This window comes from Paramormyrops kingsleyae, chromosome 16 (genome assembly GCF_048594095.1).
Source record: "Paramormyrops kingsleyae isolate MSU_618 chromosome 16, PKINGS_0.4, whole genome shotgun sequence".
In the NCBI taxonomy this organism is placed as follows: domain Eukaryota; kingdom Metazoa; phylum Chordata; class Actinopteri; order Osteoglossiformes; family Mormyridae; genus Paramormyrops; species Paramormyrops kingsleyae.
Genome location: NC_132812.1, coordinates 33507140 through 33523470, shown reverse-complemented (window position 1 = coordinate 33523470; position 16331 = coordinate 33507140). Strand labels below are relative to the sequence as shown.

The 16331-nt window shown below is 41.3% G+C and overlaps 1 protein-coding gene across 3 annotated transcripts in view; it reads left to right on the top strand.

Moving 5' to 3' along the window:
- The window catches only part of LOC111843663 (uncharacterized), a 74342-nt gene that overhangs the window by 14793 nt on the left and 43218 nt on the right, over nucleotides 1–16331 (top strand). For all 3 annotated transcript variants that reach the window (XM_072700638.1, XM_023811407.2, XM_023811406.2), the window contains 31 exons: nucleotides 896–940; nucleotides 1149–1211; nucleotides 1553–1606; nucleotides 1885–1911; nucleotides 2041–2118; nucleotides 2459–2521; nucleotides 2969–3004; nucleotides 3093–3131; nucleotides 3216–3305; nucleotides 3420–3455; nucleotides 3917–3967; nucleotides 4137–4172; nucleotides 4322–4366; nucleotides 4997–5029; nucleotides 5181–5241; nucleotides 5419–5454; nucleotides 5796–5942; nucleotides 6319–6399; nucleotides 6486–6569; nucleotides 6870–6940; nucleotides 7032–7223; nucleotides 7369–7537; nucleotides 8678–8770; nucleotides 10617–10721; nucleotides 10837–10934; nucleotides 11872–12022; nucleotides 12658–12771; nucleotides 12909–13076; nucleotides 13187–13276; nucleotides 14628–14780; nucleotides 14967–15065. In XM_072700638.1, the coding sequence (XP_072556739.1) occupies nucleotides 896–940; nucleotides 1149–1211; nucleotides 1553–1606; nucleotides 1885–1911; nucleotides 2041–2118; nucleotides 2459–2521; nucleotides 2969–3004; nucleotides 3093–3131; nucleotides 3216–3305; nucleotides 3420–3455; nucleotides 3917–3967; nucleotides 4137–4172; nucleotides 4322–4366; nucleotides 4997–5029; nucleotides 5181–5241; nucleotides 5419–5454; nucleotides 5796–5942; nucleotides 6319–6399; nucleotides 6486–6569; nucleotides 6870–6940; nucleotides 7032–7223; nucleotides 7369–7537; nucleotides 8678–8770; nucleotides 10617–10721; nucleotides 10837–10934; nucleotides 11872–12022; nucleotides 12658–12771; nucleotides 12909–13076; nucleotides 13187–13276; nucleotides 14628–14780; nucleotides 14967–15065 (2608 nt within the window). The remainder of the gene's footprint in view (nucleotides 1–895; nucleotides 941–1148; nucleotides 1212–1552; nucleotides 1607–1884; nucleotides 1912–2040; nucleotides 2119–2458; nucleotides 2522–2968; nucleotides 3005–3092; nucleotides 3132–3215; nucleotides 3306–3419; nucleotides 3456–3916; nucleotides 3968–4136; nucleotides 4173–4321; nucleotides 4367–4996; nucleotides 5030–5180; nucleotides 5242–5418; nucleotides 5455–5795; nucleotides 5943–6318; nucleotides 6400–6485; nucleotides 6570–6869; nucleotides 6941–7031; nucleotides 7224–7368; nucleotides 7538–8677; nucleotides 8771–10616; nucleotides 10722–10836; nucleotides 10935–11871; nucleotides 12023–12657; nucleotides 12772–12908; nucleotides 13077–13186; nucleotides 13277–14627; nucleotides 14781–14966; nucleotides 15066–16331) is intronic.

Below are 16331 nucleotides of genomic sequence, written 5' to 3'. Positions count from 1 at the left end.
GCGAATGGGCTGATACCTGGCAGATGAAATTTAACACAGATAAATGTAAGGTAATCCATGCAGGGAGCAGAAATATACAGTACAGATATTTTATGGGTTCCACTGAAATAAAGGTAGCTGATTACGAGAAAGATCTCGGTATGTATGTTGATGCTTCCATGTCCCACTCTCGCCAATGTGGGGAAGCAATAAAAAAGGCGAACAGAATGTTGGGTTATATCTCTAGATGTGTGGAGTTTAAGTCAAGGGAGGTGATGTTACACTTATATAATTCCTTGGTAAGACCCCACCTAGAATACTGTGTGCAGGTTTGGTCACCATACCTCAAGAAGGACATTGCTGCCTTAGAAAAGGTGCAACGAAGAGCTACGAGAATGATTCCTGGTCTTAGAGGAATGTCTTACGAGGAGAGGTTAATGGAACTGAATCTGTTCAGCCTTGAGCAAAGGAGACTAAGGGGGGATATGATTCAGGTCTATAAGATTCTAACGGGTCTGGATGCTGTTCAGCCAAATGACTATTTCAATATTAGTCTAAATACTAGAACTCGTGGCCATAAGTGGAAATTAGCGGGAGAACATTTTAAAACAAATTTGAGGAAGCACTTCTTTACACAGCGTGTAGTCAGAGTATGGAATAGTCTTCCTGCTATTGTAGTGGAAGCTAAAACCATGGGTTCCTTTAAATCAGAGCTAGATAAGATTTTAACAACTCTGAGCTATTAGCTAAGTTCTCCCCAAACGAGCTTGATGGGCCGAATGGCCTCCTCTCGTTTGTAAATTTCTTATGTTCTTATGTTCTTATAGATTGATCCCCTGTGGTGTCCGTTATAGTGATGTACCATATTGTTCTTTTTGTGTATCACAGCTTTGACTTGGTGTTTGTCATATTGCAGGGCAGCACTGGTGTACCAGGTTTCCCAGGCAACCCAGGACTTCCAGTAAGTGCTATAACAGAACAGCACTTCACAGGAACGGCAACATACAGTTGGACATTTCTGTGTGTCTAAAGGAATTAAAAGTCATTTTCAGATTTTCAGATCTGCATGGCTACCATAATGAGATGCTAAGCACATGATGTACTTATGTCTTTAGGGCCTGTCTGGTTTATGAAAGTGCACACTAATCACATTCTTTTTAATCCTTCAGGGTATTCCTGGCCAAGACGGGCCACCTGGAGTTCCAGGAATCCCAGGGTGCAATGGGACAAAGGTAATCATACGTCATTTGTGGTAATCATTGAGAAGGGAAATTTTTGCTAAACTATTTTTTATATTTTCAACCAGTTTTACGGGACTGTGCCATATCGTATTTTGTAGCACCTTAATTTGGGGAGGACAACATAATTTGGGGAGGACAACATAAGCTTCAGACAGCATGGCCCAGGAGTATCTGAATCGAAAGAACTGCATTTATTTCCTGGTTCCACTCAGGGGAAACCAGATGACCAAGCTTAAGGTTAAAGGTGCAGCCCTTCCTATGGAGACTGAACCTGCATCCTTCCTAGTTACCTTCACATATATCAAAGTGGCACCATGTGTCATGTCTTCCAGGGAGAACGCGGTTTTGATGGTGTCCCAGCACATCCTGGCCCACAAGGTCCACCTGTGAGTTCATCTGGGTAAAATTCGTATGATGCAGGAGTGAGGGGATCCCTGTTCCAATGGATTTGTGTTTGAACTGACATTAACTTCCACTGCCTGTTAATTGAACTTGTTTAACTCATACTATCCTTTATTCTGCAAGAATACGAGCATTTTTAGTCATACAAATAAAAACATAGTCATGTTTCTCATTTAATATCAGCGGTTTGCCCTGTAATCGGCGCATACAGTATATATATATATATAGTGCAGCTGAAGATTTATTGTGATCTTTTCTTCAGGGTATCCCTGGCACACCAGGAATGAAGGTAAGGAAAATGGAGTGGAATTGTGTTATATTCGTTCTGTGCTAACATTTCTCTGCAGCTACAAAGTGCATTTGAATGTAAATATGGTTTTCTGTGTTGGATCTTATGTGTCTTATGACAATCTTAAAGGGTGAAGCTGGTGGGATCATTAGAGGGACAATCCCAGAAAAAGGAGAGAAAGGATTTGCTGGGCTACCAGGTCAGCTGGTAGGTATATTTAACCAGAAACTCAATTGTGTCAGTTGGTCATAATCATAATTAACATGAATAAGTCCAAAAGCAACAAAAATGAAACACTTTTGACTCTTAAGTTCATAAATCTTAAACTAAAAGTCTACTTACTGAGGTTTATATGGATAAATGCTGTATATTATTTCTAAACTGGGAGCATGTTTTATAACAGCTGTCAGTCCTAGGCCAGAACAAAAAACAAATCTGTCAAGTAATCGAGATTCAGAAGAATTGGGAGCAGCCATGGTTTTGTTACAATGTAATCTGGACCGTTATGGTCCGGCACACCATAGATACATTCTGCTTATTTCAACAGGGACAACAAGGTTTTCCTGGAATCGCAGGACCAATTGGACCACCAGGACCACAGGGATCTGAAGTAAGCAGGACCATCATATTTAGTTTTTGTTTGGCAAATTTTATAAAGTATTACATAAAGTCTGCTTTTAGACATGATCTGTTAATGCCCTTGAGTGCAGTAGTACCCCTGAGTAATTCCTAAACCATGACATTTTTAATTACAGTAGAGGGTTTACTCATATTGAGTAAATTTGGATGAATCCTGAGTAAGCTCAGTAAACATGTGCCTTTGCATGACATTTTTAATTACAGTAGAGGGTTTACTCATATTGAGTAAATTTGGATGAATCCTGAGTAAGCTCAGTAAACATGTGCCTTTGCATATTGAGTAAATTTGGATGAATCCTGAGTAAGCTCAGTAAACATGTGCCTTTGCATGACATTTTTAATTACAGTAGAGGGTTTACTCATATTGAGTAAATTTGGATGAATCCTGAGTAAGCTCAGTAAACATGTGCCTTTGCAGGGACTTCCAGGGACTCCTGGCCTCCCAGGAGAGATGGTAAGCAAGCACATGTGTTTTTTTACTTCATGCCATGCTGTGTCAATGAGCATCTAACTATATCTTATTTTATTTTTCCTTATCGTAGGGTGACAAGCTGTCATTTTTAGGTGAAAAGGGAGAAAAGGTTGGTGAGTTATTTACTGTAGTTCCACGTACCTTGAGAGGTTTGATTTTCCAGGCCTTTCAGTTCATAGTCTTTGTTTGGTAGGGGCTGCGAGGACCCAGGGGGGAGCCAGGACCCCCCGCACGCATCTATCATGTGCAGGGTTCTCCTACTGAGTATATACTAGGACCCAAGGTACTGGCATGGAATAATAAAATTGTAATAATAAGTATGTCATTATACGTAGGATGACAATCATTTCTCTCAAAAGCCGTGTTTCAGTATGGATTAATATATACATTTTTATAGGGAGACAAAGGTGAAGTTGGTGACAAAGGAGAGAAAGTAAGTTATGACATAACCCTCAATTGCTCTCCAAGCAGCCAGTTAAAAATACAATACTTTCTTTAGGTGACAAATGCAATGACTGTTAGTGTACATACAGACTGCCCCCGACTTATGACTGGGTTACATAAGAAATTTACAAACAAGAGGAGGCCATTCAGCCCTGGGATAATTGCACTTACTTTTAGGTGTGAGAATGAGACTGGGAGATGCGTGTGAGGCTGGGATAGTCACACTGTCATACAGTACGGTGCTTTCCACATGGTGCATAGTACACACCAGATAGTTTAGAGCTGCCGGGCATATGGCCACCAGAAATGTTTAAATTTTTAAAAAGATAAACTGCAGTCGTATTCATTAACTTGAGTTCTACTATAAAATTTTGATAATGCATTGTTCATGTTACACATTTTACATAATGTTTTGGCACACAATGCTGTAATGTTTGCATTTCTCTGCAGGGAAAATGTCCAAGTGAAAACAAAGGTGAACCTGGCTCTCCAGGACCAAGAGTGAGTGATGCCTATCTGCAGAGCCTTTTAATATACTTTACTCTTAGGCTGTATATGATGTATGTAATAATGAAATCACCAACTAGTTTCTGGTTTTCTGTCATAAATTTATCCAGATGCTTGGCAGAAACAAAAAAATGCAGAAAATACAGTTTCTTTTTTCTTTCAGGGTAAACCAGGGAAAGATGGAGAGAATGGTGCAAAAGTAAGTCCCAATCATTTAACATTATAACACCTAGAACTGAAAGATGCAGAAATACGCCAAGGACTTCAATAAATATTTAATTGAGCTTTGCTTCACATTAAAATGGCGGGTTCTCCAGACAGTAAAATGTATTTGGCTCTTTCTAATAGGGATTGAGAGGCTTGCCTGGACTACCTGGAATTGATGGATGGCTGGTAACTTTCATGTTCTCTCACTCACATCAGTCATATCAAAATTACTTTGTGATTTCACACCAGAGTAACTTAGAAACTTAGAAATGTCGTTAACGTGTCGATGTTAAAATCTATATGACTAGGTGAAATGCACTGTATCCACCAGAGGCGGACAATTCAGGCCCAAAGAGGTAAAAATCCAAACCAGGATTTTATTTCAACCAACCAGCTGAGTATAAAGAGTAACAGTCACAGAGTATTCAACTGGTTGGTTGAAACAAAATCCTGGTTTGGATTTTTACTTTCTGGAAATGAAATGTCCTCCCCTGGTATCCATCCTGTTAACTAAACAACTGTCTTACACAAAAAGAGATTTTAGGGTTGATACCATTGGTGGTTCACTCATCCTGCATTTTTCATACATAATTTCAATATGAATCACAATAAATTTCTCTCTATCGATCTTTCAACTGCTTAGCCATTGGAGAGAAGCAGGTACCCAGGGGCCTCTCTACTTGTCTTTGGACAGTGAGAGAAAACCAAAGTACCAGAAAAACACATGGGGAAAACCTGCTCCACACACACAGAGCCGGGGTGGGTTTTAAAACCACAACCCACTTTAGGTATTAATATCTTTTATTCTTCTTACAGGGTGAAAAGGGTGACAGGGGACCCCCTGGATATGTGAGTAAATCAGGCTGCTTTTGTAGGACTTTCACGTCTTGCTGTTCAAAAGGAGAGATGTTTAAGTTTTGCTGAATGAAAATGCATGTTTAATATTGAAATGATTTTGATGCACATTTGACTGATGTGGGGCTAAACCTGATTGAAACAGATTGATAGAGAACCTGGCCCTCCAGGCAGCCCTGGGTCCCCAGGTTTAAAAGGAGAACAAGGTATGTACACTTTGGTAAGGCTTTGCAACCCATGGCTTTCCAAAGCAGTGCATTCTATTTTCATTTTTACATTTGCACTTTTTGCATTTCCATGTGTGGATTTTCAGGTGTGTGTAATAGGCTCATTTAAAAATATATTTTCTCATTAAAATCATATTGTCTGGTTTTTCCTGACAGGTGTCCCTGGACTTCTGGGAGATCCTGGCCCTCCAGGTAACTCAATCCATATAAATAGCAGTCATTGTATCTCAATACAGGGCCACAAAAAGACATGGCTGGGCACCTTAAAAATTCTACCAAATAGTGCCCCCTTCTCCAAACCAAACTTATCATTATCCATGGTCAAATACTCATGTCCCCCCACCATAGTGCCTGGGTCCCTGAAAATTTTCCCCTTTCTTCCTTCCTTATGGGAGGCCCTGTTTCTATATTTCAATCGCTTCATCTGTCAATGTCTGTTTCTTCATCTGTCAATGTTAGATAATATTAATTCAATGAATAGTCTTGGGATCTAGTATCATTTTGTGGGAAAAAATTCTGTTGGCCTTTTACAGGGGTAATTATTGAGGGTCCACGAGGCACTGAAGGGCTCCCAGGAGAGTCTGGTGAGAAGGGAGACAAGGGTCCTGGTGGGGAATCGCTGCCAGGACCAAGCGGAAAACAAGGGCCGTCAGGACCCCCTGGGCCACGTGGGCCTCCAGGTAAAAGTTGTCAACACGCACCGTATGACCCAGATTGGACATTCATGTGCAGTAATATGTCTTTATTGTGAGTTGAGATAATGGTTAGCAAAAGTATTAGTGTTGATATATGTTTTGATCCCCATGATGGTAACTGCAGCAACAACTTATTCCCTGGATAAATAGATTGTTTGAAACAATATAGGATGGATCAAAAGTAAAATGTATAATAGTTAGTCCATATATCTAACCATTACACCACCTGCTACTCATGTGGAAATTTTGATACTCAACGTTAGTTAGAAACATTGCTCTGAACAGCAGACTCTGCAGCAGTCTGACTTTTTATTAACTGGACACTTACCTTCTATAATGTGTATCTCTGTTGGTGCCATAGGTGATGAAGATTGCAATATTGACATAGGAGCCGTGGGAGATCAAGGACCTCCTGGCCTGTCTGGTGAAGTGGGACAGAAAGGTAGATTTCACCATTTGAGGTTTGACATTATCATTATAAGACTAGCAATGTTACTTTACCATCTATTCCTGTGTTGTTCTGCACAGGTGATAAAGGAGACACCTGTGTGCAGTGTGAAGATTCTGGGAGTCCTGGATCCCCAGGCCCTCAGGGACCAACTGGAGAGCAGGGTAAAATGAATAAACAGACGTTTAGAAGTAAAATATTGAAGCATAATATGCAGAAATGTAGTGACTTTCCTATTTAGAATGGATGATTTTGTGACCGTTATTGGGCTCAGGTTATTGATTTGTACTTAACAATGTCTTATAAGTACAATAAAGGTTATAGATAGGACTATTCTACATAGCTGATGTGGATGACATTAATCAAGTTTATATGATATATAGGTATCTGCCCATACTTGATATGCCAAAGATATACAGAGGATTTTTTCCATGTTGCAAATGTGCTGCTAATTTCAATGACAGGTGCTCCTGGGCTTGAGGGAAGTAAAGGACCAAAAGGTGAGCTTGGACCTGTTGGCCCTCGTGGGAATCCGGTGAGTTAAAATGATGGATCTTCTTCCACCTTTCCTTTCTGGAAATTTGGGAATGCAGCCATTGTCAGTTTGATTGTGTGCACCTGCACAGGGTATCGATGGCTCTCCAGGACTGATAGGTGCTCCAGGGGCACATGGTGAGCCAGGAGATATCTTCGTAGCACCAGGGCTAAAGGGCGAGAAGGGAGCCTCAGGTGCTGATGGCACCAGAGGACTGCCAGGTCCAGATGGAATCCCTGGACCAGACGGGTTTCCTGGCATTCCTGGAACCAAAGGAGACTCAGTCAGTATCACATGAGCTCATTATTATAACAGCGCTGTGTAGACTATGTAGACTGCAGCAATAACAACTACTCTGCTAGCAGTAGTTGTTCAGTTAGTGGTTCAGTCATTCTTCATTTTGCTTGATTTGTTTTTATATATTTCAGCCAATTGTGGGTATTAAGGGAGATCGAGGTTTAGATGGAGATGCTGGTGCAATTGGACTTCCAGGAGAAAGGGGTCCTCCTGGTATTCCTGGCTTTGGACATACTGGGGAGCCTGGTGAGAAGGGCAGTCCAGGGCCGGCAGGCCGTAAAGGAGTAGCAGGTGCTCCAGGTAGGTAGCTTAAAAAAAGTTATGATATTGTCAGAATTAAATAAAGGTTTATCCAACTACTACAGGTGTGAGGACACCTATCTCATCAATATTCATTGTGAAGGCCACTGACTTTGAGAGAGTGTCACTCTAAAGTGCTAACACTTTAGTAATCAAACCACATACAATTTCAGAATGTCACTTTCACCTATGTGTAGCCAACCACTGTGTCTATAAGCTTCAGAGCTCAAAAGTCTTACCTAGAAATGTCTATAATGTGATTTTTTACAATTTCTCAGCATGTCTGAAAATAGGTTTTTGAAAAGTATATGTTTAAAGTTGATTTTAACAAAAAATAGAATACTAACATTCTAAGAGGTCTCAGATTATTGGTGCTGAGTTTGTGCTGAATAAAAGCAAATGTAACACTTTGGGATAAATGTTTTTTAGAGAGGTGAAATATTTTAAAATGTCAAGGCATGTCAGACTACCCCGAAAGTGGCTGAGAGGCCTCAGACCCCAGGGAGTTAAGGGTCTGGTATATGGACATTTACTCAGTGGCCAGTTTATTGGGTACACCTATTTGTTTATGTAAATAATGTGTTCCTCTAAACAGCAAATAATGTGGATGCAACTGAACACATATAAAACACAGACAGGTCAAGAGGTACACTTACTTTTCAGCTAAGCATTAGAATGGCTAAACTACATGATCAAAAGGATTTTGAATGCGTGATTGTTGGTGGTTGCAGCATAACTGAAATGGCCACTCTCCTTCAATTTTCATCCACTACAGTGTGCAATGAAAAGTTTACAGATATTTGTGCGATAAACAAAAACCCCCAGTCAATGGCATTTTGGTCGATGAAAACACCTTGTTGATGTGAGAGGTCACAAGAGAATGGTCATGCTTGTTAAAGATAGGGAAGGCCACAAAGGCAAAAATAACAGTTCCATACACTTACCATTTAAGTGGTTTTGGAGGCAAAAGTGAATCCTACCAAGTAAAGTGAATCCTACCAAGTAAAGTGAATCCTACCAAGTAGTACCTACAAGTAAGTAGACCTAGTAACGTGGCCACTGAGTGTATGTATTTTGAAGTTGATTATGGATTACAAAACATTTAAAGATACATGGAGCAACATCTGTTCTTCATTTTAGGACCTAAAGGTATACCTGGATATGGCGTCACTTCACTTGGACCTCAGGGCCCACCTGGGCTGCTGGGAGAGGCAGGAATCCCTGGACTGCTTGGTGAGTTCTGATAGTCTTAAATATTGAATAGGGTTTTCCAGTCTTTGGGTTAAGGTCCTTGGCCAAGAACCTAATGGTAAAATCACTCTACCGACCACAGAATTTGAATTGGCAACCTTCCAAGTGTCCTAACCCACAGAGTCACACACTATCCCCCTTATAATAGGAGTATCTAGGAGGAACTGAATCTATGTGTGAAACAGATGAACATAGCATCCAGTAGTGACAAGTAAGACCATTTCAATGGAAGCACAAATCAAAATAGTGAACCGGTGATGGGTCAGTATTAGTGTGAGCTTACTAGTAGGTATTTCCAAAAGAGACAAGGCAATGTTTCTAGTTAAAAGTCTTTAGTGTAGATATTAAAGTCTGAGATTTTCCCTGAAGACCAGCTGAGTAATCATTTACATTTACTTGGCCCTTCCTTGGTTTCTTTTTAAATGAATCTTTGAAACTGGTAGTTCTGTGCAAAACTGGAACTTAGGCTTTCATGAGAGAAACATGACATTGTAGGGTGGCTGCAAATGGCCAAATATCTTTATTAGTGATGCACTGATAAGGAAATATCTGGTCGATACTGATAGCTAATTATTTTGAAAACTACCACCAATTCCGATTGTTTGGGAGGTTCTGCTTACATAAGTTTAAGCGGACACTCCACACAAATAAATAAAAAAAATATATAAATTACATTCCAAAAATATGAAAAAAGTATTTGTTTTTTGGTAAGAAAACACCAACTCTGGCATTAAACAACAGTCCCAGAGCACTATATTTTATAACTGTATACATCTTATATATTTATATCATTTATACCAGAGAAGGGCTGATCATCAAGTGTGATAAACTCCATAATTTTCCAAGTAATATCTTTTGGTTTCACACTGTCTGCACTGAATTTTCTTTTGCCATCAAACGCTTGTGTTACTGACAAAATAGCATTATTCAGCAGCACTGCAGCCATCTTTATTGGGACAGATTTGTTTTTCAGAATCTCTTCATACTCTTCACTGTCTCGCCTTAAGGTGAGCAGTCAAATTTGGTGTGTTGAAATGTTTATGAGTAGATCCTCCTTGTGAAATTTTAACAGAGCAATATTAGCAAAATGCATTTCTAACAACTTTAAAATAATTGCAGCAGTCATTTTTATGACTGTTTAGTATGTGGGTGTGCAAAGCGATATGGGCACCCTTTAACCATCGGCCAGTTATTGCTGTATCAGCTGATACTGATAGTTTTCTGACACAGTACATATCTAATCTCTATTTTTATTTTTTCTTTGTTGAGATCATAAAAAGGTATTAAAAAGAAATTAATGATTTAGTTGAAATCATGCATTAATCTTAAAAGATGGGTAGTAAGACTTTTGTTGAAGGTCGCGAAGAATTCTGCAGACTGAATGTAGTTAGGAAACATGTTCTAACATGGCGGAGCCATACATGAGGAACTAGTGCAAGACTTATTTCACATGATAGAGGAATCACCATCCGTCATTCTCTTGTTCACTGTAGAGGGCACGATGGGTCCTAATGTGCGACTTAATAACAGCACTGAAAAGAATTGCTAACGACTTGGCTTTGATGCAAGCGCCTGTAGGACGCCAAGGGTGGGAGACAAGGATGACTGTATATCACGCACACTACTGTGTGTAGAATCATCTGCAGTCGTTTCTCAGCATATGCTGGGAGCACTTCAGTAAAAGTTACAGTCATCGTGAGATGACAATGAGTTGAGCTACATATTCTGATAGATAAGGTCTCATCTTTCTGATATGCAGAATAAATCTACTTGATTTTCAATGAGGTCTGCAAAAATTATTGTGACATTTCTGTTACATATTTACTAGGTATGCAAGGACATCAGGGTGACCATGGACTGCAAGGTGTCCCAGGGCAGAAGGGTGATCACGGCTTACCTGGGACTGGGTTGCCTGGAATTCCAGGGCCTAAAGGTACATAATCTCTGCATGGTATACCCATTACCAGGGGAACTTAGAAAAGTTTAATGAAATATTTAATTTTCCTTGTGTTTTGTATGGTCTGCCATCGATGTTTTTTATATCTCAGGATACTCAGGAATACCAGGGGCTCCAGGTCTGCCAGGAGAGCCAGGACCTACAGGATTGGGCGGTTCAGCTGGGTTTCCTGGTGAACCAGGGCAAAAGGTATATATGACAGAGACACATAGCAAATTGATCCTAGATTCAAATAAATACACAAATGAAAGATGTGGCCTAGCTACAGTGCCCTTTAGAATGATCAGCAACCATGATAAAGACGTTTTATCAGCTTAAGTAAAGTATAGGAGGAATATCAGGTAAAATTATCTAATGTATGGAATAGTCTTCCTGCTATTGTAGTGGAAGCTAAAACCATGGGTTCCTTTAAATCAGAGCTAGATAAGATTTTAACAACTCTGAGATATTAGCTAAGTTCTCCCCAAACGAGCTTGATGGGCCGAATGGCCTCCTCTCGTTTGTAAATTTCTTATGTTCTTATGTTCTAACAAAATCTTAATAAAAACTACTTACATTTTTTGGCACCCATAGCTTCAATTTTTGTGATTAAAATATAGTTGTAGTATATACCTAATCAAATTAAATAATAGTTGTAGTATATACCTAATCAAACTGGAATAAAGTTGTAGTATATACCTAATCAAACTGGGCTTTTTAAGCACATCAGTCTTCAGAATCTCTTAAGTGCTCATCCATGACTTCCTGTGTCACCGGGGTGTGAATATGAAATGACACACAGGCTATACTCCTTCAGTTATCCACCAGCATGGGGAAGATATGGGGAAGACGTTACAAAAATTCAATGAACCAAAATGCTGTTGTGCTCCATAAAGCAGCCAGTAGCTATAAAACAATTAAGTTTAAAACAACTTTGCTGTTTATTGTTGAGATGAGCCTACATATATAGAAGTGGGTTCAAGTGTATTTTGCACACATGCACAGTGAAGAGGTACCTTCTCCAAAGATAAAACTGATGGTTTCTTGTAAATAAAGGTAATTTTTTGGGATTTTTTAACTTGCCTTTGTTGCGTGTGTATATGTTTTAGTTTCTAATCTGACAATAAGATGTTTCACTGGGTTTCAGGGTGAACCAGGGCTGGGCCTGACAGGGCCCAGGGGTCCGCAAGGGTCTCAGGGAGTCCCAGGATTTCCCGGAGAAAAAGGCAGTGTTGGGCATTCCGGAGATCCAGGACATTTAGGCCAAATAGGGCCACCTGGACCACAAGGGATTAAAGGTATGCTGCTGTTGGCACTGAATGAGCCCATGCAGCCTAAAATCCATCAGTGGTGGGGCTGAGCTGTTTATCAGTGTATTTTCAAATGAGATATAGGACGAGACAATACGTTTGTATCAATATAATTCTGTGATGTGTTCAAATTTGGACTGTGAGATTTAGGTCATTTTTTTGGTGCTAAAACTTCACCTTCTGTTTTGAGAACTATGTCATAAACCATTGGTGAAAATAATGGAGTGATAGAGATAACTTATTTTTGTCCTTATTTTTAGATGTCTATTTGAAATTAATATTTTTTTCTATAGATAATTTGTATAATTTGTATTGTTGTATATTTGCAAACAGGGAAGGAAACATTGCAATTGTGTATTGCTATTCTGCCTGAAAATACTGAGATATGGTTTTTGTTTCATCTTGCCCAGCCCTAATCAGAGGGTTACTACTTAATTCTTTATATTAATGTTATAATTATCACCTATTTTTACAGTGTAGACAAGACTTTGGTATGATAACATTATAGCATCTGAAAGAATGTGAACATTATGGAGAAAAGATTACGGAATGAAATTCTCAGTTTAATTATATAAGAACGTTTTAAATCTCAGAATAGACCACACTTTGTTTTTTGTTGCCAGGTGACTCTGGTCCCATTGGTCAGCACGGAATTGCAGGTCCACCTGGCCCTGCTGGGAGAGGTGACCCTGGGCCTGCTGGAGCTACTGGCCCTCCTGGTTTACCTGGACCTCCTGGTTAGTTCACTTGTCATCACAAAGACCCTTGCAGTGAGCCCAGAAACACTGGTCTGCTGTGGAATTAAAAACGAACAAACACATGACCACAATTAAAATGGGCCGTAATCATATTGTAACTTTTACACCGTTTACAGGTAGCACTGGCGAGAAGGGGGAGAAGGGCTATCCTGGTTTGCCTGGTTTAGACATACCTGGGCCTGCAGGAGAGAAGGGCATTCCGGGTTTTCCAGGACTCCTGGGGGCTAAAGGACTTCCGGGCAAAGAAGGTTCTGTGGGAAGAGACGGCTTTCCTGGATTCCGAGGTGCAATCACACTCTGATTTCAGCATCAGCAACAATTAATGATGTGACACTGGATATCGCTCTGTCACGTTCGCATTTATGGTCCATAGCTATTTATTTGTCATTCCTAGGGCATAAAGGAGAAATGGGATCAATGGGGCCCCCTGGTCAGCCAGGGAATCTGGGTCTCCCGGGAAGTCCAGGAGCTCTAGGACTTCAAGGTAACGCAGCTGCCATGCTGAATACAAATCAGCCCTTCGTCTCAAAAGATCAAAGAGGAAACTAATGCTGTCAAAGGACACTGTAGCTTGAATAATGGCATTCAACGTGCAAATATGTAGTCATAGAACTGCATAAAATCTAAGGGCAAATAAATTAATTTTACATAGGTCCATCTTGCAGATACTCATAATTATTATTATTTTAAAATTATTAATTATTATTATATATACTATACTATATATAGTATATATATGTATTTATATACAGTATATGTATATACATATGTATATATACATCAATGATCATATAATATAAACTAAAAAAAATAATTTAGACGTCACTCAACATTTTTTCATGTTATTCAATAGGAAAAGCTGGAATTTAACCATATATTCCGTATATTCTAGGCTGATACGTATCTACCTGATACGGAAATGGCATGTGTGCTTTGTGACACTTTAGAGTGATGACTGTGTCTGTGACCTCATCCAGGCATGCACAGCAAGAGCCATTCAGAGGCAGCAGAAACCATTCATGGCTTCAGAAATCTCTTCTGGTTAATTTGGAATTGTAAAACAATGCCCATAGCTTTGCGGAATTTCTTTGCTGCAAAAATAGAGGGGGAGAGTAGATGAATCCTAGGGCCTGTTGTAGGAATTTCAGTCAGAGATTTGATTCTTCTATAAAGAGAATATTTTATTTTCTACTTGGACTAACAAACTTTATCAATTCAGCTTTGCATACAATTTCTAATTCCAATCCCCCCCCCCTGCCCGGTACATACACATCAACAAGTGCTGAGGCAGTGAGCACAGGTGAACAGGTTCTCCAGACAGTTATAGGGCCTTCAGTAGGAGACCGATTGCTGCATAATTTAGAGATAGTATTGCCTAGAACTTTGCAGAACATTATACCTCTAGTTGTTGCACCTGGGCCAATCATTGAGACTCGTTATCTTACTAGTCGAGGCTGGGAAGGATAGGAGTACAAAGGAGGGTTTCATCTTGGTGCGCAAACAGGGTTATATGTCAGCAGCACACTTCTAGCACACCCTAGTGTATGTGTGAGCAAAGACAACTCTAATAAAAGGAATTTATGGTTCAGATACCCTTAGCGTTCAGCAATGGAATTACATCATACAGAGTCTATGCATTTAGCTGTGTTAATTCCCATTCCTCAGTTTCTGTTTGTGTTCTATAGGCCCCTGAGTGACAGGGGCCCTAAAACATAAGGGGCCAAATATGATATGCTTTCATGTTAGGGGCCAAAGATGATATGATTTCTTAGGATCCAAAATTTTTAGAGACACCCTCATCTGTGACATCCATCACTACTTTCTCATTCTGATAGGTGACCCTGGACCTCTTGGGCCAAAAGGGGAAATTGGCGAGATGGGACCCAAAGGAGAAAGTGGAGAACGAGGTCTCCAGGGGCCTCCGGGGAACATAAGTGCGACGGACATTCATCAAGTCAAGGGTGTGAAGGGTGACCCAGGGGACCCAGGTATAATAGAAACCTTTGTGTAAATGAGCTTGGTGCTGTTATGAGATATAATCTCTGAACCAGTTTTGGCTATAAATCATACTGCATCTACTCTCATGCAAAATTAATGCTTGTTCAATACGACTGCATTTCTTTGGGTTCTGATAATTCTGATGTTTGAAAAGAAGCTGTACATTTTTTTCTTAGGTAACCAAGGAGATACAGGGTTGCAGGGAATCTCAGGTCAGCCTGGAAGTCCTGGCATGCCTGGAAAGGATGGAGAGCCGGGTTTGCCTGGGCATTCGGGTACGTAGGCAGTAACATATCTTTCAATATCAGATTACAATTAGCACTAAGATCAGCATTTCTCATAGCACTGAGCACATAAAAAAATATAATAATAATAATAATAATCCCTCTAATGGGCTCACCACCTGTAGAAGGGGCCATAGGGGTCGGGTGCAGTGTGAGTTGGGCAGTGGCCGAAGGCTGCAGTGGTCCAATCCTCGGCTGCAGAAGCTAGCTCTTGGGACATGGAATGTCACCTCTCTGATGGGGAAGGAGCCTGAGCTGGTGCGCGAGGTTGTGAAGTTCCGGCTAGATATAGTCGGGCTCACTTCGATGCACGGCTTGGGCTCTGGAACCAGTCTCCTTGAGGGGGGTTGGACCTTCTTGAGTTGCTCACGGGGAGAGGAGCCGGGCAGGGGTGGGCATACTTATTGCCCCCTGGCTGGGCGCCTGTACATTGGGGTTTACCGCGGTGGACGAGAGGGTAGCCTCCCTTCGCCTTCGGGTGGGGGGACAGGTCCTGACTGTTGTTTGCGCTTATGCACCAAGCGGCAGTTCAGAATACCCACCCTTTCTGGAGTCCTTGGAAGGGGTGTTGGAGAGCACTCCGCCTGGGGACTCTCTTGTTCTGCTGGGGGACTTCAAGGCTCATGTGGGCAATGACAGTGAGACCTGGAGGGGCGTGATTGGGAGGAACGGCCCCCCCAATCTGAACCCGAGTGGTGTTTTGTTGCTGGACTTCTGTACTCGTCACGGATTGTCCATAATGAACACCATGTTCAAGCATAAGGGTGTCCATATGTGCACTTGGCACCAGGACACCCTAGGCCGCAGTTCGATGATCGAGTTTGTGGTCGTGTCATCGGACTTGCGGGCGCATGTATTGGACACTCGGGTGAGGAGAGGGGCGGAGCTGTCAACCGATCACCACCTGGTGGTGGGTTGGCTCCACTGATGGGGGAGGAAGCCGGTCAGACCTGGCAGGCCCAAGCGTATAGTGTGGGTCTGCTGGGAACGTCTGTTGGAATCCCCGTCAGAGGGAGTTTGAACTCCTGCCTCTGGCAGAATTTCGCCTATGTCCCAGGGGAGGCGGGGGACATTGAGTCCAAATGGGCCATGTTCCGCGCCTCCATTGTGGAGGCGGCTGACCGGAGCTGTGGCCGTAAGGTGGTCGATGCTTGTTGCGGCGGCAATCTCCGAACCCGCTGGTGGACACCGGCGGTGAGGGATGCCATCAAGCTGAAGAAGGAGTCCTATGGTGCCTTTTTAGCCTGTGGGACTCTG